The sequence below is a fragment of the Eulemur rufifrons genome, chromosome 2 (assembly GCF_041146395.1).
Source record: "Eulemur rufifrons isolate Redbay chromosome 2, OSU_ERuf_1, whole genome shotgun sequence".
Classification (NCBI taxonomy): domain Eukaryota; kingdom Metazoa; phylum Chordata; class Mammalia; order Primates; family Lemuridae; genus Eulemur; species Eulemur rufifrons.
The window spans coordinates 95110215-95137123 of record NC_090984.1 but is presented as its reverse complement, the minus strand read 5'-3'; the positions used below and the strand labels follow the sequence as shown (position 1 = coordinate 95137123).

At 34.2% G+C, this 26909-nt stretch overlaps 1 protein-coding gene across 2 annotated transcripts in view; it reads right to left on the bottom strand.

Moving 5' to 3' along the window:
* The window catches only part of PALS1 (protein associated with LIN7 1, MAGUK p55 family member), an 85810-nt gene that overhangs the window by 8573 nt on the left and 50328 nt on the right, over nucleotides 1–26909 (bottom strand). For both annotated transcript variants that reach the window (XM_069487759.1, XM_069487766.1), the window contains exons 6-15: nucleotides 20677–20754; nucleotides 20041–20187; nucleotides 18002–18163; nucleotides 16331–16408; nucleotides 11156–11339; nucleotides 7970–8041; nucleotides 7524–7595; nucleotides 5192–5359; nucleotides 3983–4185; nucleotides 652–762 (exon numbers count right to left, since the gene is read on the bottom strand). In XM_069487759.1, coding sequence (XP_069343860.1) covers nucleotides 652–762; nucleotides 3983–4185; nucleotides 5192–5359; nucleotides 7524–7595; nucleotides 7970–8041; nucleotides 11156–11339; nucleotides 16331–16408; nucleotides 18002–18163; nucleotides 20041–20187; nucleotides 20677–20754 — 1275 coding nt within the window. The remainder of the gene's footprint in view (nucleotides 1–651; nucleotides 763–3982; nucleotides 4186–5191; nucleotides 5360–7523; nucleotides 7596–7969; nucleotides 8042–11155; nucleotides 11340–16330; nucleotides 16409–18001; nucleotides 18164–20040; nucleotides 20188–20676; nucleotides 20755–26909) is intronic.

Genomic DNA, 26909 nt, shown 5'->3' with positions numbered 1-26909 from the left:
ATAAGCCATTTGACAGAGTTTTCAATTTACACATTCAAATAAAAAGCCAATGCCTTCTTAATAATATACCAGTATATATCACTTAATTATTAATAATGTTTAATATGACATGGACTACCTCAACTATATCCAGCATAGATCTAAAATAATTAAAAAATTTTTTTTCTATTTCAAATCATGTGAGAAAACCAAAGGGAGAAGAAAAACAGGACATAAAATTTCAGTGAGAAAAAGAGAAGAGAAAAGCTACAGCACTCAATATCTAAATTCTGCAAATGTGGAATATCTAAAGAGATAAATGGGTAATCCCTAACAGTTTGCTGATAACTTTGGTGGGGGTCACATAATTCCTCTGGAAATGTTACAGACCCATATGAAGAAGCTTAATAAGTTTTAAGGAACCCCAAAGTTTACCAAACCTTTGGGGTAACAGTAGAAAATGTGTGGGGAACAAGAGAGGCCCCTGCTTTGGAAAGCTGCCATAGTCCAACCAGTGGCAACCATGGCAATTTCTGGACAAGTGACACTGAAGAAAGAATAATCAGTTTGAAAGCTCAAGCTGATGTAGCTTTTAAGCACTGAGACAAACTAGGCCAGGAATGTTTCATGTTTACCTTCCATAGAATAGTACAATAGTATATTGTACTTTACCTTTGGATTCTTTCCTTCTTTTGCTAATAATGCCCGAAGTCTTTCTTGTGACGGAGGTGCAATGAAGATAATATATGGTTTCAAATCTGAATTCCGGAGGGTCTTCAATGACTGTAAAGAGAAGATATTTAGATTTTAAAAGTAATTTCCATCGTTTAATTACTTCCCAATAATACACTTGGAATACAATGTCATTTTGTTAAACATTGTCTATGAGCGTTTCCAACATCTTTTTTTTTTAAATTTCAAAATATTATGGGGGATCTGCTATGACATGATAGGAAAAATAAAAAAAAAAACAAAGAAAAAAAGAAAAAAAACAAAAGAAAAATAAAAAAAAAGAAAAGAAAAAAAAAAAAAGACAAACTATTATGGGGGTACAAACGTTGAGGTTACATATATTGTCTTTGCAATGCCTGAGTCAGAGCTATAAGAGTGCCCATCCCCTGACAGTGTGCACTGCACCCATTAGGTGTGAATTTACCCATCCTCCCCGACACCCAATGAATGTTACTTTCATATATGCACATAAGTGTTGATCAATTAGTACCAATTTGACGATGAGTACATGTGGTACTTGTTTTTCCATTCTTGTGATACTTTACTTAGAAGAAGGGGCTCTAGCACCATCCAAGATATTAATACAAGAGACGTTAGTTCACCATTGTTTTTTGTGGCTGAGTAGTACTCCATGGTATACATACACCACATTTTATTATTCCACTCATGGATTGATGGGCACTTGGGTTGTGTCCACATCTTTGCAATTGTGAATTGTGCTGCTATGAACATTCGAGTGCAGATATCTTTATTTTAGGATGACTTGTTTTCCTTTGGGTAGATACCCAGTAGTGAGACTGCTAGATCAAACGGTAGTTCTACTTTTAGTGCTTTGGGTATCTCCAGATTACTTTCCATAGAGATTGTACTAGTTTGCAGTCCCACCAGCAGTGTATGAGTGTTCCTATCTCTCCACATCCATACCAACATTTGTTGTTTTGGGACTTTTTGATAAAAGTCACTCTCAATGGGAGTGAAGTGATACCTCATTGTGGTTCTGATTTGCATTTCCCTGATGACTAGAGATGTTGAGCATTTTTTCATGTTTGTTGGCCACTAGTCTATCTTCTTTTGAAAAGTTTCTGTTCATGTCCTTTGCATACTTTTTAAAGGAGTTGATTTTGTTCTTACTGATTTTCCTGAGTTCTATACAGATTCTAGTTATTAGCCTTTTATTAGATATATAGCATACAAATATTTTCTCCCATTTTGTAGGCTGTCTATTCACTCTAGTGATAGTTTCTTTGGCTGTGCAGAAGCTTTTTAATTTGATCAGGTCCCATTTATTTATTTTTGTTGTTGCTGTGACTGCCTTTGGGGTCTTCTTCATAAATTCTTTGCCTAGGCAAAGATGTCTATAAGAGTTTTTCCAACATTTCCTTCTAGAATTCTTATGGTTTCATGCCTTAGGTTTAAGTCTGTTATCCATCGTGAGTTGATTTTTGTGAGAGGTGAGAGGTGTGGATCCTGTTTCAGTCTTCTACATTTGGCTATCCAATTTTCCCAGCACCATTTATTGAATAGGGATTCTTTTCCCCAGTGTATGTTCTTGTCTGCTTTGTCAAAAATCAGATGGTTATGTGAGGATGGTTTTATGTCTGGGTTCTCCATCCTGTTCCATTCCAAACATCTTCATAACAAACAATTCACATAAGACCCTATGATTCACTGTAAGAATATATTGTGTAGCTTGCTCTTTTATGTAATGAAACATAAGTGAATGACATTGAAGGATGGCAACTATGTGATGCTAAAATACCCTGCTAATAAGATCACTTACAGATTATAATAACTATATTAAAATTAATTTCAATGGTAGAATCGAGGCAGTTGCCTTACTATGTGCCGGGCACTAAATATAAGCAAAATCAGAGAAAAATTTCACATACACGTGCAAAAGAAAATTCTGGAAAAGCACATCCAAGAAAAGGCAGAATCTGTTTGAATCAGGAGATTATGGTTTTCACTTTGTCTTTACACCACTGCATGACTATGTATCCTCAAACTGAAGTACTCTACCAAAATGGAGATTACAGGGATATGCCCTTTTCTATCTAAAAAGAATTAAGATGAATAAAACTATATGCTTCACTACTCTGAGTTCTTTGTTAAAATATGTTAACCCAAATAATATAAAGAATTTTGAAGGAATTTAGTAAAAACATTTACACTTCTCTTAAATCAAATGTTTATAATTGAAAGAGTCAAAGCCTAAAAACAAATCCCCAAACCCCCTAATTGCTATTTTAGAACAGCCATTTTAGAATCAATTCTCCTTTAGTACATCTTTTTGATGTTGACTATGCTGCCCGAGTTGACATGAGCAGCAGATTCTGCCACATTGAGCAAAGTTTTACGTTTAACCTGTGCAACCTAGAAAAAGTTTAGAAATTTCCTTAACAAGCACAATCTTAAAAACCCCAAATTTCTAAAATTACTTTATCTTTTTAAATAGGCATCTAAGAGGCACTGGTTAATAATTTGACATTTTTGCTTAGTCTGCGAAATAATCAAAACTGACTCAGATTTCATTATTACATACAACTGAGCATTCACTGCGACACTTGCTAATACTTAAACAATGGCATTTAAATCCGTAAGAACAATCTCTAATTTTTCTCAGATCAGACTCGGAAAAGGGAATTTCTTTTATAGCCTCCAAAATACTTAAAATATTACCAGTACGATATTCGTTGTATTTTAAGTTTCAGAAAATATATACATGTATATACAGGCTGAACATCCCTAATTTGAAAATCTGAAATCCAAAACTTTTTGAGCACTGACATGATGCCACAAGTGGACAATTCCACACCTGACCTCATGCAATGGTTGCAATCAAAACGCAGGTATACCCAGTTTATTCAGCACCCTGCAGGGGAAAAATAAAATTACCTTCAGGTTCTATGTCTAAGGTGCATATAAAACATAAATGAATGGTTTAGACTTGAGTCCTATCCCCTAGATAGCTCATTATGTATATGTAAATATTCCAAAATCTGAAAAAAACCTGTAATGTGAAACACTTTTGGTCCCAAGCATTTTAGATAAGGGATACTCAACCTATATATGTAGATATGTATATATTTTCCCTCTGAGGAAACTGAAAGATTTAGCAACTTGTCTGATTTCACATAGCAAATCAGTGGGAGAAACTGTATGAGAACTTAATTAGGTCTTCCTGTTCTTGGACCAAAATACAGTTTCCACTAGATTTCTTTGCATGACATGCCCTCCAAGTTCAAACCCTAAACCAAAATTCTAGCTTTACCTGTGTACGAAGACTTAAAAGACATATTTTGCCAGAGTTGATCACTTGTCGTACAGAATCTATGCTGGTTCCATACAAATTTTTCTCAAATTCACCATGCTCAATGAACTTTCCAGCTGCTATGTCTGCTTCAAATGCTTGCCGTGAAACAAAGTGGTAATCTCTACCAGCTACTTCATGGTCTCTCCTACTCCGAGTTGTATCTAGACAAAAACAATCAGATAAAAATAACTGGTATAGATTACAGTGAGGATGGGGATAATTCTGCTAGTCAGAAAGAATTTTATTTTATAACACAGATTATGAAATAATGAATTGAGGAAATACTAAGAGTCTGTGTTTAACATTGTTTTTATTTCTAGATTAAAAAAATTACAACAATGTGTTTGTATTACCTTAATATTAAATAGTTACGTTACCTTAATACATTTTATGCTTACACTTTAAATTACCTCATCTTGCATTTAAACACTACCACTCGACTGGGTGCGGTGGCTCATGCCTGTAATCCTAGCACTCTGGGAGGCCAAGGCGGGTGGATCATTTGAGCTCAGGAGTTCAAGACCAGCCTGAGCAAGAGTGAGACCCCGTCTCTACTAAAAATAAAAAGAAATTAGCTGGACAACTAAAAACATATACAGAAAAAATTACCCAGGGATGGTGGCACATGCCTGTAGTCCCAGCTACTTGGGAGGCTGAGGCAAAACAATTAATTGCTTGAGCCCAGGAGTTTGAGGTTGCTGTGAGCTAGGCTGATGCCATGGCACTCTAGCCTGGGCAACAGAGCGAGACTCTGTCTCAGAAAAAAAAGAAAAAACAACACTACCACTCATCTCTTCCTGAAGTTTATTTCCATAAGCTTAGGTACTACATAATCTTAAAACAGAACTGCTTTCAAAGATTATATCTAAATTTCTATGCTCAGCATCAATTTAAAGAAGCAGGAGCTGATTCCCTATTGAATAGGAAGTAAGGGGTCCAAACTGAAATTCATTCAGAAAATAATTAGTATATACCATACTCCAAGGAAAAATTCAAATTTCTTAAGAACAACTATCTTTTGTCAAAATATTTGGTTAAACAAAACTTCGTCTTTCACTGACAGCATTGTTTTGATGAGATGGATAGAAAGTTTCCCTACATAATGTAGCTAGATTCTGAGGTGTTAAATTGAAAAGCACAGGAAAATGGGAATGCATCCAAACTTACGAGGGACTGCAGATGCAAAGCGGTCTTTTTCTTTGTTCATGAGCCTCTGACGCAATTCATTCTGGCCACAGTTCTGTGGACCAATCAAGATAATAGGTCTTTTCCTATTTGCTGGCTGATGATAAAGTGACATTTCCTCATAGGTTAAGATCTCCTCATTGTCATAATCTTTGGAAAAGAAAAAGTTAAACTCTTTAGACAGAATTATTGCCATATAATAAAGATATAAATACCATAGATTCTTCCCCCCAACTTGGAAAGGAGTATAATTATTGCCATCATATCCTTGCCAGGATACTATGAAAATGAATAGACAATATATTACTCATAAAAAATTTTCATTGTTTATCTTATTTCATATTGTGTTTCAATGTCTAATACAATGTCATTATACTGATCCTTACATAAAATAGCTAGTTTGTAGTTAATACTTTTACAGCAGATGGGGTATCAGCAAATAAACTAATTAAATATCTGTCATCTTTTAAAATGCAGACACTAATACCCTAATTAAGAGGGCTGTTTTAAGGATCAGACATATACATGTACATATAATGTTATCTGAGAAAGCTGGAATACTTTCCTGTAGTTGTATAACTTGAAGACAGATCATACCTGTGCTATCCACACTTTTTGCATTTATGTTTACTTTATTCTGGAATACTAACCCAGAGTCATGACTCAAGATGAGGTACAAATTATGATGGGTGGGGTAACATTCCTGAAGCCCATAATCCAGATGAAATCAGAACTGTCAACTGGTAAGAACAAAAGCAGACAACTAGCAGCCTGCTATGTCCTCACTCATATTACTTCACCTGACTGCCAAGGAGCATCAGATGTGTAGTTAGACTCTCTCAGCACTATTTCCATGAGGGCAGAGGGACCATCTTAGTCTTGGCAGTGTTCAGCATAGACCCTGGCACAGAGTAGGAGCTCAAACTACATTTGTTTAAATTCCAGCTCAACCATTTATTAGTTCTAAGAATTTAAACAGATCATTTTAATATCTAAACTTGAATCTATTTATCTGTAACCTCAAGGAATTTATTCTGAGATCTAAAGTATATAGTTACTGCCCTGGAATAGAGCAGTTATTATAAACTGTAGTTATTTATTACAAATGTTAATGATGACGTCATCATGAACAGCAAATATAATTCCTTCCCTTCTCAAAATGCTTTTTTTCTCAAAAATCTAAGTCTTTCTCAAAAATCTAAGTCTTACTTCTACTAAGATATATAATCAAGCTGTGGTAGCATTTTGATTTACAGACTTAGTTTACATATCTTTAGGTTTCCAATATGTCAAGTTTTCTATAGTATAATAGTTTTTAGAGCTGGACCAGTTAATTTTAGTCTGTTTCAAAAAAGGAAACTGAGATATTCACCACAAGTATAGAAGATAAAATTTAAAACTCAGTCTTCTTAGCTATATAATCTATCAAACTTAGCATTAAAATGTTATTTTAGGAAAAAATTTTATTAAAGTAGATCAAATCTTAGATTTAGCTTTATGTGGAATATAATAATAATAATCTATAAATTTTATCTTCATTAATTTAATTTATGCTGCCTAAAAATATTTCAAATTCTTGAGAGGCCTTATAAATTCTGTAAGAAGTTAAGGAGTGCCTTTGCTTTATTATTTGGCTTGTTTCTAACATGAACCAAAGCAGGGGCAGCAAATTCAAATGCCTGTAAGGCCCAGCCAAGAAGGTAATAAAATCAGTAAATCAGGTTGGGTTTTTTAAAAAGTGGGAGTGGTAGAGACTGTTGAACTAGACAGCAGGTGCCCAATATAAGGGCAACAGCCATCACTCAGGTCCAGCAAACTGCTGTGACGTGGGAATACTAACCCAGGTTATCAGGGCTCTTGCCTTTAAGAGAAGCTACAACTTTAAAGCTTTTTAATCTTAGCAGTCAGCCAAAATAAAACAAAAACACTCCTGTGTGCCTGACTCGGCTCCCTGGTAGTGGGCTCTGTGGAATGAGTTGCCTCTGTGACGGGAGCTATTATAGATGAAATAATCATTTTTTACTTCAAACACATCTTTTTTGTAAGAATTTGTTAGAAGTATTAATTTTGCAAAAAAAGTTTAAACAGAAAAAAATGGGAAGAAACTGTCAATTTAACATCATATATGCTAAATAGTACTTTAATTTTTATACCAGTTTTTTCCAGAATTCCAAACACTACCTTACTCATAGGATTCCAGAAGAAAATAATTTTACTAAATGACTGTTTAAGCACATATGTTACATGAAGAGGCAAATAGGACTAGATTTAAAACCCTTTTGGATATAACTCTAGACCAGAGAGTAGAACTTACCATCATTTTTATTGGCATTATATAAAATCTTTTTTCTCTTCTTTTTATTCTTCTTTGCACACCATAGTTTCCCTGTTGAACAACCATACATATAACTATAAATGTGTTTACTTAAACAAAGCCACATATTTCAATTTGAAAATCTTAAATTGTTTTTAATTTAAATTTATAAATAATTATTACACTGTTCATAGAAAGATTAGTTTTTCAGGAAAGTATTTATAATTTTCATTAATTGCACATTATAAAGAGATAATCTTTAATACTTAAAATCTTGACCTTTCTCTATAATCCTAAGATAATCAGTTTTTTGCCTCTCACATCATTATTTCCATAAATACATCTTTCTTGACAGTGCTAACTGATATGCTGATATGCAAATTTAAACATAGTTCTAGATGAACACCCAAGAAACATTTTATTAATGTCAAATATAAGCATCTAACCTGATTTTTCTGGCTCCTTATCTTCTTCTATGGTTTGCTTCATGGCTTCCCTTTGCTGCTGAAAGCTTTTACCTTAATAACAGAAAGAAAAAGAAAGATAAAATATTTCAGATATAAGTATTTTTTCAATTAAGGTGGAAATACTAAAGGTAACTCTTCATTTATACTCCCTTCCAAATCCTCCTTCTGCCAATACGAGAGTAATGTCAGCTAGCCTCCAAATTTTTAAAATATTAAGTTTCAACCTCTCTTATTATTATTGGAATATATATCATCTATTAGAATGAATAAATAAACCGATATTAGAAAATAGTTTAACTTTTTAAAAGTTTTCACCAAGCATTTACTTTGTGGAATGTAACTATGCTAGATCTTACAATGATTCTCGTCATTTAGAATTATCCCAAATCAAGCATATTAATTCTAGGAGTTAAGTTTTCCAAAATAATATATAAGCATTCATCAATTTTCAATTCTAAGATACTACTCAACACAATCCCTTGCATTTATTATTCTTAATCCCTCTTTTTGTCTGTTTGTATGTACATGTGTCAATGATTTTTTATTCCTACCTTTAAGTTACCAATAATACAAATAAATGGAAAACATGTTTTTCCTCACAGGATTAAGATTTTAATACCAAAGGCTTTCAAGGTTTCTGACCTTCACTTTCTTTTCAGATTTCTACTTTAAAATCAGTCTTTTCTTCTGGGATAAAATTGGTTTTACTTAGAAAATTCTGGATTACTTTAGAGTTGTACTTATATCTAATTCTTTCAGTTTCAAGCCAAGGACTCTTAACAATCAGTAAGCAAATTCTATATAGGTTGGGATAATCTATAGAATTTAGTGTATTTCATAAGAGCCCAAGCAAAATCTTATGTGGATACACATAAGAAGCATTAAAGGAAGCCTGGTTATCTCCAGGGGCAGTATAGACTACAATTTAGTAAAACAAGTAACTATTACTAGAGGGCATTAAAATTTAAAAATGAGTATTAACAGATTTAAAAAGAATTTAATCATTCACATATTAAAACATTTAAAAACATCACAGTGATGTACTTCTGTGGCACATTTTTATAGTATGAACATATGTAGGCTATTTTGAAATAGTGGCAGACACTAATGGGAGACGGACATGATGACCTCTTAAAAATCCTTCTAATTCTGACGGAAAACCACCATCAAACTCTAAGACGAGTCCTTAGTGTAATAAAAAGACTTAGAAATGTTATCATTGAAATCTAAATGCTTCCAGAAACTCAATCGATCAATAAACACTAGTTCTGAATATTTATGGGCTAATGTCAGCATGGTAAGAAGATACCAAATTCATGTTAATCACAAGCACCCAGTAGAACCATGATGGCTGCTCAATACTTCAGGATTCTAGAGAAATGTCCTATAACTGTTACTGTGAAGAATCAAGGGTTGTAGCATCATCTCCTAAAGTTAATATGAGAAGTCTATTCCTCTTTCCCTGAAATATGACTGAGTATAGACAAAATTTGTTTGTAGCTTTTGGGTTTTAAAGTGAGATATTTGGAGCCCTATGCACATAAAGAATAAATGTAAATATTATGTTGAAATTTGTCACCCAGAAAAATCTCCTTGATTAAGTTGCAGAGATAAAAGGGAGCACTATAAATTGTTCCAAAGTCTTTGGACAACTTCCTCTATTCCTACTACACATCTAATAGTTTATATTTCTTAATGTTATTTTCACACCCTCCTCCTCCTTTCTCCTAAACTATTACTTATAGTCATATTCAATGTAAGGCAAATTCTACAGACAAATCTGTTATGCTTAAGATCTTCAACGTGAATAGGAGAGATGATCCCTAAAAAATATTATAGGTAAAAGATAAGCCAGTAAAGTTATAGAAGAGCCTTAGAAGGTCTAATTCAGAAGCACCAGTTCTGGCAGAACTATTTTTTTTAATCACCTTTTATTTATTAATTTAACCGATATTATCTGGATTTAAAATAAATAAGATACAGCCTCTGACCTCAAGAAGTTTACAAACCAAGAATATAAGGTAGAAAGTATTATAACACACAGAGACAAATCTATGAAAGTATTATCAAATAGGGCACACAGAGAAGAAAAAATTACATACAGGTATTAGTGGTTATGCTTTCAAGTCAAGTATATAAGTGAGGCTTATCTCAGTACTAAGTAAAGTGCCTTTATAGTGCAGATATAACAATATTTGCTGACCAAATAAATGAATGAATTATTAACCCTTTACCCTATTCCCATTTTATCACCCTGTATGTACTCCTTTGCCTTCTCTAACAGCTTATCATATTTCCCTTCGTTCTGCTCCCCTCACTCTATTCTACTACCCCTATTCTGGAACTGTAGGAACAATCTGTAGGAAAAATTATACACAGTCATGTGCTGCCTAACAATGTTTCAGACAATGATGAACCTCATATACAATGGTGGTTGGATCAACACACTATACCATATACCTAGGTGGGTAGCAGGCTATACCATCTAGGTTTGTGTAAGTATACTCACTCTATGATGTTTGCACAACAACAAAATCACCTAACAACACATTTCTCAGAACGTATTTCCTCCATTGTTAAGTGATACATGACTGTACTTTGTTTTATTGCGCATCATCTTAATGCTCTCTGAGAAACATGTTCTGTTAATAATTTTAATGTCTAATATGAGCTAACATTTTAGTTTAGTCTAAATTAGGAATAATTTTCTTCAATAAAAAATTTGGGATACCCTATTTATACCCCAAGATCACATTAGGTATGATAAATTCAATAGTGTTACCTTACTGAGTCCTTAAAAAGTGGTGCATCATGTGAATACCCTAACTGATAATAATCTTCTGCTACAGTATAAGGGTTCAATACAGATTCTGTTGCCTTGATATTAAGGTAGTCTTAACATGCCTAAAGGGAATGTAGCACAATATGGGATTGGTTGATGAAGTTATACCATAATTCCATTCTAAAACCCAGCAAAATTGGCCACATTTCTAGTTAAGATACTTATGTTACAGGTACAACATAAAAAACCAACTACATGAAAAAGCAACTGCAAATTTTTTAATAGGCATGAAGAAGTGAGGTTTTCTTTTCTTTTTGTTTTTTAAAACTTGCATTTTAAATGTTCTTTTAATACTATGTCCTATCTCCTATATTGTCTCTTACCTGGAACAAGCCCAGCTAGAGGCTGATTATCTTCGTCCCCTTCCCTGTAGGCCTGCCACCAGTTTGGATCTTCTTGACTGATCACATGAAGTATATCCCCTTTTTGAAAAGACAGACCTAACTCTCGACATGGAACATAAGGATCATCTGAGGGGTCATAGTCAAAATGAGCTTTTACATGGATCTAAAAGATAAAGGGGGTAAAAATAAAAACAACAATAATAAAATGCCAACATAAAATATTTAGCATAAATATACTTTAAATATTACAATTTTTCATTAGTGCAAAGAAATTATGAGTTGAGAGAAAGGTATTTAGTTAAGTAATAGTATTTTGGGGCAGTATTTTCTCAGGCTTATCTGTTGTATTCTCTGCTGAGTGCAAATATGTACAAGGGTGTCCAAACTACTTTATTGTTAGCAGCTACAAGCTGAGGTGCAAAGGTGCCTCAAAGGCTTGAGAGAAGCAGAAAAAATGTAATAGAATCCTCCTGAACTAGGAAAACAATGACTCTGCAATAAGGCATGTGATTTCTAAACCACTGCTACCAGAAAAGGTAGACTTTAAACCTTACCACATCTTATTATCTAAGCAGGTGAGTGTCAGCTTCCCTGGGGCTGTCATCCCCTCTTGACCCCACTACTGTCAGTCCAACTATGCCTTAATCTCTCTCAGTGTTTCTTCTAGAGGGATATTTTTTTTTTTTTTTTTTTGAGACAGAGTCTCACTCTGTTGCCTGGGCTAGAGTGAGTGCCGTGGCGTCAGTCTAGCTCACAGCAACCTCAAACTCCTGGGCTTAAGCGATCCTACTGCCTCAGCCTCCCGAGTAGCTGGGACTATAGGCATGTGCCACCATGCCCGGCTAATTTTTTGTATATATATATTTTAGTTGTCCATATAATTTCTTTCTATTTTTAGTAGAGACGGGGTCTCACTCTTGCTCAGGCTGGTCTCGAACTCCTGACCTCGAGCGATCCACCCGCCTCAGCCTCCCAGAGTGCTAGGATTACAGGCGTGAGCCACCGCGCCCGGCCTAGAGGGATATGTTTAGGTTCATGAAATAAGCACACCCTAAACTGCTAAAATTATCTAAATCAAGTTTATAATCAATTCTTACTTGTGTACTATGTAGGCTTGGAAATATGATTAATGGCACAAGTTATGATTTTTGCTAACAATGCGTTTCTGGAAATCAGAATAAATCAAAGAAGTGTGCTATGCTATCTAGCACTAAAGGTAAGGGAGAACTCACATGAACATTACAGAAAACTAAGTTATTTCCTATGCCATTTCTTCCATATGTCTCTGTAAAATATAACAAAGTATTCTTACTTCTAACAAGGTATAAAGGAATTAATATTCTCCTTAACTTCTTGTTTAATTTTTACCTAAGCTGGGCAAGTGGCATGTGACATTTCCAAAATCCGTAAGAAACCTACCTTCATCTAATGAAATCTAACATCTATATGCAATAAGCATTTCTGCCCCACACAGGTTACATTGCAAGTTCAGGCTCAATGAATCAAGCAACATATTAACAGCCTAAAAATTCTGAGTCCTTTTCTATCCAAATGCTATTTGGCTTTCTTTAATTCTTTTACCTTTACCATAATTGAGGCTGTATATCATAAAGATAATACCAGTCTGTCTCAAAATCATTTTAGATAGTATCCTTTTTAAGGTCTTGAAATACTGACTAAATTGACTATTCTCAATCCATGATGATAAACTATATGAAACTTGATAAAATACTAAGTGATAGAGACATACATATTCATAGAAAGATAGATCTCTTCATTATATAGTATAATAGCCTAGACTCCTCATGAAAGCACCAGCCTATTATAGAAATTCGGCTTGAGGTACCATTTTTACCTAAAAACATTTTTTAATAAAACATTTTACTAACTACTGTAAATAGGAAATATGGAAAGCTAAGTCCCAATATACAGTGAAACAGGTAAAAAAAAGTGATCAGTTAAAAATATAAAATAGCTAAAAGTAGAACTTAAATGTGGTCTGCTTTTTGGGGGTAACTTTTCATTGTACACAAGTACAAAAAATACACATAATCATAAGCCTATAGCTCAATGAATTTTCAAAAACTAAACACACCTGTGTAACCAGCACCCAAATCAAGAACCAGAATATCACCAGTGCCTCAGAAGCCTCAACTCATGTCCCATTCAGTCACTACACACCCTTACCCCCTCCAAGGGTAAATACGCTACCATCCTGATTTCTAGAAACATTAATCAGTTTCCCCTATATTTTACCTCATGTCAATGGAATCGTACAGCACATAGTCTTGTAGCAAATATAGTTAGGACACTTCACCAAATTTGAAAATGTTATGCTGCATCCCAAACAGTACCCTACAGAGCCTTGTTTTTGATGTGAAAACATTAGAGTTTTGATTAAAATCTTGAAAACTTTGTCAGTCAGCACCAAAAATGAATTTTAGAAAGTAGTGTGGAATAACAGTAAATCAAAATACAGTTGGGAGATAAAAAGATTATACATGCAAATTTACAATCTTGGCATGAGAAAAAAATCTCTAATATGGAGGATGATCTAGAAATATGCTTTTAAAAAAATCTGCTTGAGTACCATCCCTGTCAATTAGTAATGCTCTCATAATCAGTTTAAACTGTCACTTTTTAGCCAAAAAACCTTGGAAATCTAAAAATGGAATTTTAGCCGTCACTTGAGGTAGCAGAGAGATAATTTTATCAAGCTTTTCAGAGATCTATCAAATCAGACTACTTGTCAGCTTGATTGGTAATTTTACCACTTTCTGAATGTATATCCAGTATATTGTTTTTCAAAGTGTTTTTGCTCAGGTCACCTGCCTGGGATGTTTATTAAAATGCTGACTTCTCATGCCACACCTCAGACTGTCAGACTCTGCATTTTAATCACGTTCCTTGTGTAATTGTCTGGTACTTACTGAACTAGGACCTTGAGGGAAATTAAAAAGACCAGTGAGGAGGAAATATCTGGTTTATGACCTTTATCGGAGGCCAGGAAAATCACCCAGAAATGCTTTTCTATCTACCCTTGCCTGGGCAGTTCTCACCCAACTAGTCTGATTTAAATAGCTTGGAATGGGGCCCCTCTTTGTACAGAGTGGGCAGAGGATATGCTTTGCTTATGTGACAAGGTTACCTAGTCCCATCTAAAATGAGCAAGAGCTCTTAATTTTTCCTAAGCAAAATTTATTTCATATCAGAGAAATTAACCATTTGAATGAGTTAAAGTCTGTGCACTGCCTTAACATATACTGTATGACTTCTATTCATATACTCTACTGATTCTTATTAATAATTCGAGAAGTTATCTCCATCAATCTTTCCTCTTTTAGTGGCTAAATTATTTTGTTTCCCATGCAATGAAAAACAAAGCCCTTTTAAAATGAAGGAGAGAAGCTGATCCTCATAGGAAAGCTCCAGGGATATAATAATGCTATAATATCAGTACAGTGTACCTGATCAAAACAGTGTTTGGTTTCCAAACCATAATAAATCTTCTATTTAAATTTCAAATTATAGACTTGTTTGGATACAATTATCTTCCAGCCCAACTTTTCTTTTCTTTTTAGTACCTACAAGCTGTTCACATTTGAAGTCCTAATGATAAATTCGAATAAAGTAAAGGGATAATGATTTATCATTCATCAGTTTATTTGTATCTTTCCTAAGGGATTCAATGTTCTAAAATAATTTTCTTTGTAATTTTTATTTCTTACTAAAGATTGATATTTAACTTTTTTTTTTTTTTTTTGTTGAGACAGAGTCTCACTTTGTTGCCCAGGCTAGAGTGAGTGCCGTGGCGTCAGCTTAGCTCACAGCAACCTCAGACTCCTGGGCTTAAGCGATCCTACTGCCTCAGCCTCCCGAGTAGCTGGGACTACAGGCATGCGCCACCATGCCCGGCTAATTTTTTCTATATAGATTTTTAGTTGTCCATATAATGTCTTTCTATTTTTTTTTTTAGTAGAGACGGGGTCTCGCTCAGGCTGGTCTCGAACTCCGGACCTTGAGCGATCCACCCGCCTCGGCCTCCCAGAGTGCTAGGATTACAGGCGTGAGCCACCGCGCCCGGCCGATATTTAACTTTTAAAATTAATTGTAGAAGAGAAAATAGTGAAAGTGAGTTAAGAAAAGACTTTATGGCATCAAGCAAGTTTTCAAATATCTCCCTCTAACCCTGGGATTCCTCTTCACCATCTGCCAAGAAAGGAATATCTTTATTATTTGTTCTCTTCCATTTTCTACAGGAGAGAAGTTTGGGGTATCAAATTGATGTTTAGTAGGTAGACAAAAACATGAACATTAGGGCAATACCAAACTTAATAGAGCAACTGCCCTAACTTAAAAAGGGACATCCATCCAATATACACTGAAATTTTCTATATTTTTTGTAACTTCTGGTAAAATATTTATTAGTAAAAATCTTACTGCATTATAAAATTTCAGGTCTTATTCCACATGAGAAAAAATTATGATGAAAATTATATTAACATAATACATTTTATAATTATCATAAGAAAGTAAATGCATTTGATGGCAGTGGTTCTCAACTTTTCCTTACAACTCAGTTACCTATGTAGTGCCTGGCACAGAGTAAGTAATCATAATAATAGTTAATATTTATTATTTTATTTATTTATTTATTTATTTTATTTATTTTTTAAATTTCAGCTCATTATGGGGGTACAAAAGTTCAGGTTATATATGTTGCCCATGCCCCCTCATCCACCCGAGTCTGAGTTTCAAGTGTGTCCATTCCCTAGACAGTGCACATCGCACTCAACATGTAGGTATGCACCCATCCCCTCCTCCCACCCCCATGCCCCCCAGTCAGAACTTCAAGCGTGTCCATTCCCCAGACAGTGCGCATCGCACTTATCAAGTAGGTATACACCCATCCCTTCCCCCCAGCCCCCACCTCTGTCCCATACCCAATTATTTTTTTAAGAGTCAGGGTCTCGCTATGTTGCCCAGGCTGGTCTCAAACTCCTGGCCTCAAGTGATGATCCCCCCGCCTCGGCCTCCCAGAGAGCTAGGATTACAGGCATGAGCCACTGTGCCCGGCCTACAGTGATATTTCTGATACACAGAAATAAACAGTAGCCATGGAAAAATAAATAACAAACAGAAAAAATCACTTACTACTGTTTCCTTAGCAGGAGGAGGCTTGATCTGTTGACTGGGAATCAGAACAAATGTCAAAGTCCCATGCATATCAGACTGCAATAGAAAGATGAGGTTATTTTAAAAATCTGTGTTTATGAAAATCATTCTATGATTTTATGATAAATATTCCCAAAACTGGACTATTCCAGAAACCTTACATAGACTTAAAAAAAAAATTGGTAAAGATGAATCCCATTTCATCAGGAAGCACAAATTATGTTTTTCACAGATTCTATTATATTAGAGGTATCCTAAAATATAGCATTCTGCAATTCTGCCCCATTGTGGAAGCCACTTAGACCATAGGTCTTGGGTTTTTTTCTTACATTCATTGTAAGTTCAGGAAGATTCCACAGTGAAGGGTTGAAAGATGCCACAGCGCTATAAAAATTAAGGGTTATCTACTCTGACATACATCAATTTTAATGCAGAATTTGCAAAAGTAATTGTGACTAGGACTAGAAAACCAACGCAAATATTCTCAATTCCCAGATGACTTCCCTCCATCATCCATTCTATTTTTTAACTGTTTCGAGTCTTATAGCTAGGTTCACTATTATTTCCCAGTATAACACCGACTGCTTTGTTAAGAAACCTCCAGCCTAGACAGTAATCATAACAATTTCTAGTAATGATAAGGCAGGAAACAGTGCTCAACTTAAAGATAGCAGCCAATAAAACAAGAGCTAAAAGTGATGACCAGTGGCACTGTGCTCTACCAATCCAATGAATGGGGTTGCATGAAAATAAGGCTATAAATATGTTTTTTAGATTTTATAACAGACATCACCAGATAGTAGAGATTCTACTATAACAACCAATGCCAAGTAATTAAGAATATAAATTCGGTCTATGGATTTGCACAAAGTGATCATAAATTGCTCTCAAAAAATGCCTATAAAATGACTTCCTCATTACATAAGCACTAACAGAGCTTCCCGCAATGATGGAAACATGTTATATCTGCACCTTAATATGGTAGCCATTAGCTACGTATTTCTCTTCAGTACTTGAAGTACAGCTAGTGTAAATGAAGAACTAAATTTTAAATTTTACTTAATTAATTTCTTTGGCATAGGGACCACTGCAACAGGGTCTTGCAGTGGGGGAGAGAGAGACTGGACTCAACTCCCTTTACTCAATTTAAATAGAAATAGCTACATGCAGCTAGTGGCTATTATATTGGACCCAACAGATCTATAGCAATGCCATTATCTAATACTATTAGGAAAATAATCAATTGCAGATAATAATAAAACAAAATGAACATAAAAATCAGGAGAGGATGGACTTTGTTTTGTTACTGTTTCCTCAGTGGCTAGCCCATAGTAGACACTCTATAGATATTTATTGAATGAATTGATGACTTATAACTGATTACAGAAAAAATAAAATATACCTGATAGCAATAAAGTAGAAAGTAAAAAAAAAAAAACAAACAAAAAAACACAAACATCAGTGGTACCCACCCCAAAATAAAACTATTAATAAATACTGTGGAATGATTACCTCCTAGGACAATTACGGGCTAGAAATTGTCTAGTACTCTTAACAGTTATTTTTAAAATGTTTTAAAAATATTTTATTCGAAGTCCAATAACAGCTCTTTAAAACCTGGCAATTATTCTTCTACCTGTGTCAACTTACCAACAAGTCAAAAACCTCATTGACATCTTTTCCCCGAATTTCAATGCCATTAATCTCCAGAACTTCATCTCCTTCATGTAACAGACCACTCTTCTCTGCAGCACCTCCTTTTACTATCCGGCTAATGATGACAGAATCCATTTCATTACGAACTGTAGCACCCTAAAAAAAAAATTAACATCTAATTTAAAAGTAAAAATGCAATTTATTGTTAAGCATTTCTTCATTTTTAAATTCTAATTTTTTCCTATTCAACAATACTAGCCTTCAGCTATCTTAAAAAAAAATTTACTTACACAGCTAAAGTAATAATTGTAATCAGATTTGAAAGCTGACCATTTTTCCCACAACATATTCAGCTTCAGAAACACTCTATTCCTTAGAATTCTGAAATTAAGCAGATTTATGAAGCTTATGACAGCAGGAAAATTCATTTGCTTAAAAACAATATGTGAAGACCTATAATCAAATTTGTTCTCCATATGCTAGATCCTATTCAAATGGTTACAACACATTTAGGTGTAATTAGTGAACATGACTTATTACTGTAAAAGTCTTTTTTAATTCAAAATATGATAAAGTTAAATACCAATATGACTGATTATTCAAATGTTAAATATTGTAGCTGTACCCAGTTCACAGTAAAATATGTTAAACATTAATATTTTATTATACAAATTGGAAGCACAAAGGAAAAATGTATGCATAAAAACTGGAAACACAAGATATAGAATAAAGCCTGAAAGTAGACAGAGTTTGTAACATTTTTCTACTAAACTTTTATTTTAAAATTTTGTCACGACTTTGTTGTTCCATAAACTGCCTATAAAAAAAGTCCTTTATTCCTTGTACCACACTATTCAAGGCACAATTTGAGATACTAGGATTCAGGAATATTTCTCTGACAATAAAGGAAAGAAACTAAAGGCAATGATAGCAGACTAAGAGACTGAAAAAAGTTTTACATATAAAAACTCTAAAACAAATATAAGCACTAAGAAATGCCTACTTTTCACTCTGGGAGGCCCAGGCGGGAGGATTGTGTGAGCTCAGGAGTTTGAGACTATCCTGGGCAAGAATGAGACCCCGTCTCTACCAAAAAAGAAAGAAAAAAAAACCCAGCCAGGTATTGCAGTATGTACCTGTAGTCCCAGCTACCCAGGAGGCTGAGGCAGAAGGATTGCTTAGAGCCCAGGAAGTTGGAGGTTGCAGTGAGCTACAATGATGCTACTGCACTCTACCCAGGGTGACAGAGTGAGACTCTGTCTCAACAACAACAAAAAAACAGGGCAAGAGAACACCCCTCTTCAGAACCCCCTACCCCTTTAAGATAAAAAAAAAAAAAAAAAAGAAATGAAGTAACAGTGTTTCAATAAATATAATGGCTCCCACTGTTTCACCTGACTAGTTTAAAAAAATAATAAAATAAAATAAATAAATATAATTGTATGAAAAGATCAGAATTTCTAATTATTGTTCTAAAAAGTAACCTGGGAGAACAATGATACAATATAATGAACAAGGGATAAATTATTTATCTCTTCTTTGTTCCTTAAATATTTTACAAGCTATTATTTTCATCAATTTATGAGTGAAAGAGGTAATAAATTTTTCTCCACTGAAAAAGGGCTATGAGCAAGAACACAGAAAAAGTTCAACAAGTTAACCTCAAAAGAGAAAAACTGAGCTGAAGATCAGCCTGGACAACATAGTGAGACCCCGTCTCTACAAAAAAAAAAAATTTTTAAATTAGCTGAGCATGGGAGCACATGCTTGCAGTCTCAGCTACTTGGGAGGCTGAGGTAAGAGGATTGCTTGAGCCGAGGTGTTCAAAGTTGGAGCAAGCTGTGATTGTGCCACTACACTCCAGCCTGCAGAGTGAGAGTCTGGAAAAGATCCTGTCTGGAAAAAAACGAAGGGGAGAGAGAGAGAGAGTGAGAGAGAGAAAAACCACCAGAAATGGAGCGAGGTCTTCAACCATCTGCCATGCACAAGATCTCTGTGTAGAAAGAATCTCAGATCAGCGACAGGATACTTACCAATGGAATATCCCGAGCCTTTTCTATACGAACTATTTTTACAGTTTCTCCTCCATACTGGCCAATGCTTTCATAAACTCTCTCCTCTGTAATGGGCTCTAGCTGCATTTCCTGCTCAGCAACCTTATCATGGGCCAGTAAAAGTGCCTGTTTCAAAGAAATCCATAGTGTTTTAAAGTAACAGCATGATTTACTCCCATACAGCAATTTTTAATTTCATCATGTATATAGTATTCTGATTATTAAATCTTTCAAAGTGCTATAATTAATTAGAGCTAATAACTAAAGATGTGTTAAGTATATTAGGGAATATTCTGGAATGGATTATGAAAGTCTAAAATGCTTATTAAAATTCATAAAAACAAAATATCCACTTAAATGCCTAAATACCCTAATTAAAATTTATGGGAAATATAACCAAAAAGGGGAAGAATTTTTATCCAATTTTAAAGAAAACACGTTGTTTCAGAAATAATTTGGTTAATGTTAAATATGAGAATATATAATCCAATAGTAATTATTTTGTAGAAGGGGTTGTAAATATCAAAACTTCTAGATCTAGGAGAATTTGATTAAAAATACAAAGAAGAATAATGCTGGAAAAACAACATATATAATGCTCTGTCTATTTTCTACCTGAATATGTGGAGCATTCAGCAAAGCAGTTAATTCTTGTCCTTCCTTTTGATGGATTGGCTTCAAAACAGTTTGTACCTAAAGAACAAAAATAAAGATTATTCTGCCTACATAGATTATAGGAAATAGCAGCAGCACCTATATTAGGCAAGGCAGTATTTTTTTAAAAGTACAAATTAAAGGCCGGGCACGGTGGCTCACGCCTGTAATCCTAGCACTCTGGGAGGCTGAGGCGGGAGGATCACTCGAGGTCAGGAGTTCGAGACCAGCCTGAGCAAAAGCGAGACCCTGTCTCTACTGGAAAGAAAAAAAAAAAAGAAAGAAATTAACCAGACAACTAAAAATATATATAGAAAAAATTAGCCGAGCATGGTGGCGCATGCTTGTAGTCCCAGCTACTCGGGAGGCTGAGGCAGTAGGATTGCTTGAGCCCATGAGTTTGAGGTTGCTGTGAGCTAGGCTGATGCCACGGCACTCTAGCCTGGGCAACAGAGTGAGACTCTGTCTCAAACAAAAAACAAACAAACAAACAAAAAAATTAAAAAAAAGGTACAAATTAAAATGATAAAAAATACACGTGAGAAATAAACACACTAAAAAGAATCATGAGCAAGAAGAATGCATTTTTTTCCCAAAGAATTTTGTCTTACTATTATTATCATAGATAAAAACAGCATTTCTTATTTAAAAAAAAAAACCACTAGGTAAGATTTTGGTATTTATGCCTATGAATGAACTACTTCCATCTTGAAAGTTTCTCCCACGTACTACAAAATACACTAATAATGATTACATAAGGGAAGAAAAAAACTGTTCCAATAGTTACCTTGCTATTCTATAGTTTGAAAATCACTTGTTTATGTAACTACATTTAAAACCCAGAGATGACAACTTCAAGAGTTACAGACTAACAAGACAAATTTATTCGAGCATAATGGAGCAATCACCATAATACAGTGGATTACATGAAATTTCCCAAAGCCAAGCAATTTTTGTCTTCCTAGGATAAACTCCCCGTGGTTATGATGAATTTTTTAGCCTCTGTTTCCTTACCTGTAGAATGGCACCTACCATTTACAGCTCTTCATTCATACTCCTTTTTTGTTTCCTAATGCTATTAGTATTTTTCTCTTAATCTAATTTATTCAAGGTTTGTCTATCTTCCTGTTCTTTTCAAAGAACTAGCTCCTAATACTATTAAATCTACTGTTCTTTAAATAACTTAATCCTTTTCTTCTGCTTTAGTTTATTTCCCTTTTAGTTTCAAATCACTTGAACTATATGTTCAGTTCATTTATTTTCAATCTTTTCTTTTCTACCATAAATATCTAAAGGTACAAATTTTGCTCTGCAGCCTACTTTTCTCCAAAGATTACTCTATGTGCTTTCACTGTGAATACCTCTGATTTTCTTCCCCTTTCTATTCCCAAACCCAATTGCCCACCGACAATACTATTTTGCAATAATGTAGATAACAAAACCAAAAATTACCACCATTACTGAATACATACAGAAGTAAATCCACATATAGAATTTAAAATAAGAGTAATTCATGATTAAAACAGGAACCCAGCAATTCTATACCTTTCATGGCTATTTAAAATCATTTTATCAATTCCCCTACCAAACCTAAGAGATGATAATTTTAGGATTAACTAATTTTACCACAACAAGTAGATCAAAGCAATGATAGTACCAAAACTAAAAGCTGATTTTTACAACAGGGTGTTTCCCCACCTTTTGATAGCTGTAGAAAGCAACTGAGAGGGGGGGAAGACAAATTTTGGATCACAAATATACTAAGGGTATACAAAATGTACCAAGTTAACGCAATAATAATTTTCTGTACTAGACATTTTTTCCTATTTCCACTATTAAGTCAGTTCCTAAACATCTTCGAGATCTTCCCTTCTAAAGACATTTAGAACTCCTGTAAATGCTTACTCTTGTGACCCATTAGCCCAGATGTTACTTATTCTAGTGTTAACGCATCATCAGCTGCTGTTTCTACAAAGAACTAAGGAATTAAAAGGCTATTCTTAAATCCTATTGGCTCCTTTCTATTGGCCTATAACAATGCTCTAATCTCTTATCTTTAAAAATACCCTCTCTTGACCTTGTATTCTTCTCTAGCTACACCACTTTTCCCTGTTTTCCTTCAGAAGCAAGATCCTTTTTCATTTTTAAGCTAATTTTTTAAATTATAGAAATGGTATATGTTAAATGTAAAAAGTCAGAAAATAAATAATCAAAAGGAAAATAAAATGAAGGACTTTTATTATACCTAGGGATAATCACCTTGGTATATATTGTTCATGCATTTTCATACTTGCTTTTACCAAAATATTCATCTTGAGACATGTATCTGACAAAGGACTTGTAACCAGAATATATTAAAAAAAAATATTAAAAACTCTTACAACTCAAGAAGACTAACAATCTCATTTTTTTAAATGGAAAAAAAACACCAATATTTCACAAAAAAATAGGAAAATGGCAATAAACATATGGAAAAATGTTCAACACCATTAACCATTATGGAAATGCAAATTAAAACAAGATATCATTATATACCTGCTAGAATGATAAACAGGAAACAACCCAAACAGCCTTCAATAGGTGAGTGCTTAAACAAATTGTAGGATATTTATAAAATGGAATACTACTCAGCAATTTACAAACTATTGATACATGAACAACGTGGACAAATCTCAAAAACATTATGCTAAGCAAAAGAAATCAGACACAAAAGATTACATATTATTCCATTTATGTGAAATGTCCATAAATGGCAACTCTGTAAAACAGAAAGCAGATCAGTGGATGTCTATAGGGCTTGGGGGAAGAAGAGGTGGTTGTTGTCTGCAAAAGGCCATGAGGTAGCTTTGTGGAGTGACAGATGCTTCCTTCTATAACTTAATGACGGTGGTAGATTTCATATGTGTATACATATGTCAAAATACATTGATTGAACTATACAATAAAACATACCTTTAAGTGTATGTAAATTATATCTCAATAAAGTTGGTTACCAAAAAAAGTACCCATATAAACATTGAGAAAATCTGTCTATATAACCTTTCTTTATCCTTTATGTTTATTTTTACCAAAATGAGATCATGCTATTCATATTGTTTTATAATAATAACTCTATTTTGATTTGAAACTAATAAATTATTAAAATATTTTATTTTTCTATGTCATTAAATATCCTTGTCAATTCAAAAACAAAAATATTACCATTCTGGTTCTCATTGGCTCTCTGTCACACAGGATCAAGCCTAAGTTCCTTAGCATTAAATATAAGAACCTTGATCACCTGATCCTTGCCTTTTCTCCAGCCCTGTCTCCTGGCATTTCTCATGCCTTAAACTTTTTGGTCCAGCAGTGGACTGTTTGTTGTTCCCTGAACAAACCATGTGGTATCCCACAGTGACTGTGATTATGCTAGTTGTTCCAGGTACCGGAACTGCCTCATTCTATAATATTTGCCTAGATAACATGTACTCATAAGACTGAATACATTTGGTTTAAAATTGTCAATGGGACTGTATTCCACCAGACTGAGTTTACTGAAGATGGAACTATCTTATTCAACTTTGTATCTATGACTATTGGCAGAATACCTGGCAAACAGCACTCAAATATTTAATGAATTTGATGAAAGGAAGAGAGGGGAGGAAGTCATCCTGATGTCTCCTTTCCTTCCCCCACCCCCAGATGGAAGTAGCTAGCTGAATCCTTTATTTTTATTTTCCATATAGAAACACTAAGTCCCATTAATATTCTATTTAAATATTTCTATACTTCATGTCCAATTGCTATTCAAAATCTTACATCTGGACAACTACAATAGCCTACATATTATTACTCTATGCCTCCATTCTTGACCTCACACCTACCACAATGTTCCCAAAGTGATATTTTAAGTTATAAGCCTGTTTATGGCAAGCTCCTGTTTAAAATTCTTCAGTATGTTCACAAGCATAGAATAAATTCCTTGCTTTAAAATTTTCTTTAGAGTGAGCTTAAGAATATTATCTATTTATCTACCACCCAGAGATAGCCTTGTTAATGTTATTATTTCTTTCAATATATATATATATGTATTTTTTAAGAGACAGGGTCTCCTCCTGTCACCCAGGCTGGAATGCAGCGGTGTGATCATAGCTCACTGTAATTTGAAACTCCTGGGCTCAAGTGATCCCTTTGTCTCAGCTTCCCAAGTAGCTGGGACTACAGGTGCATGTCACCATGCCTGGCTAATTTTTAGATTTTTTTTTTTGTGGAGACAGGGTCTTGCTATGTTGCTCAGGCTGGTCTTCAACTCCTAGCCTCACACAATCCTCCCATCTGAACCTCCCAAAGTGCTGGGATTACAGGTGTGAGCCATGGTGCCCAGTCTCCAATAGCTCTTATAAGCATGTTTGAATGTGATATGTTATGCATGTGTACAAATTATACCTGTTGGCAACATGTTTAATATCAAATGAATCAAGGTTTTTTTTTTTGTTCAAATTAACTAATTCAACCTATTCAAATTAGAACAAATTCTTATTTTCCCTATTCCTTTACAACTTTATATTTCGTTACTCTTTCCAGTTTTATTACACTGGCTAGTACCTCCAAAAAAATGATGAATAATAGTGGTGGGAGTCTGGAGATTCTTTATCTTATTCCAGGCCTAAATGGCCATGTATTGTGTGTTTCACCATTAAGTAAGATGCTATTAGTTTCTGGTATCAAGTTAACAAAATGAGCCTGACTTTCTAAGAATTTTCATCAAGGAAAAAGTACTGAGTTTTTTTCAGGTGTCTTTTCTGCATCAAATCGATCATACTGTCTTTTCCTTTCACCTATTCATATAAGTTAATTATTTAAAAAATATATACTAAAGAGCATCTATTAAAAGATAAACTTATTAATATGGCTCAGTTGGCTTTCAGGATCTGGATATCATCTTTTAAGATTATATCCTACCCCTTACTAGTTGTTCAAGAAATATGCCAGGCTTTCTCAGTCACTACTGTCTTTGTGCCCTTCAACAATGGAAGACCTTTTACTCTTTCTTAGGCTTCCTGTTAAATATCCAATAATTCTGCAAGACTCAGCAAATTAAATTTCCTTCTATGTTTCTTCCTTCTTCCCATCACTTTGCTCAGCTTGCCCACCCTCACACACAGTAAGGCACATTCCAGAGTGCTGTTGGCAATTTTCTCACACTGCCGTCACAGCACTGCTCATTAGATTGTAATTGTTCACTCATTGTTCCTGCACAATGACAGCCTAATACAACTTTCAGAGGTTGACAATTATCTGGGTTGTTTCCAGTTTCTGACTATTGCTATAGACATCTGTTCTTGATCCTTTGTGTGAATGTTTTCAATTCTCTTGGGTACATACCTACAAGTAAAATTGCTCAGTCACAGTAGGTAGGTACATTAGCTATAGTAGATATTGGCAAACATTTTTCCAAAGGGTAGTACCAATTTATACTCTATCGTCAACGTATGAGAGTTTCAGTTGTTCCATAAGTTCACCAACACTTGATATTGCCATAAATTATAGTCATTCTGATATCTGTGCAGTGGTATCTCATTTTGTTTTAATTTGCATTTCTCTGTTGGCTAATGATGCTGAATATCTTTTCATGTTTCTTGGCCATTTGGATTCCTTCTTTGTATAAGGTGTCTGATCTTTGCCAATCTTTTTTAACTGAACAGACTTTTTTCTTATTAATTTGCAAGAGTTCTTTATACATTCCATAGATAAGTTTTTGCCATATATGTATTTATACACACACAAATCCTTCAATATCTCAAAATCAAATACCATTCCCTGGTGTGTTGGCTTGCATTTTTACTCCCTTAAAGCTATTTTTGGATAAGCAAAAATTCATCTAATGAAGTCTAACCTTTTCTTTATAAAAGCACTGTAGTAACAAAAAATTGTTTTGTGTTTATTAATAAATACCCTAGAACAAAGATTTAATCTAGATCTTCATATTTGAAGTTTGCATAGGCTTTAATATGATCTACAATTTAAGCATGTAGTATATACTTAATGTTTAACTGATATTTTAAGCTATAAAAAACGAAGAACACTTCTTAATGTTTCACTAAATTATTGGAAGTTTTTTTTTTTACTTAAATTTCCCCTGAGAAATGATTCAATTGAAGCATGAGGTAATTTCTTTTAAATACTATATATTAAAATTGCTGGAATTAGGAATG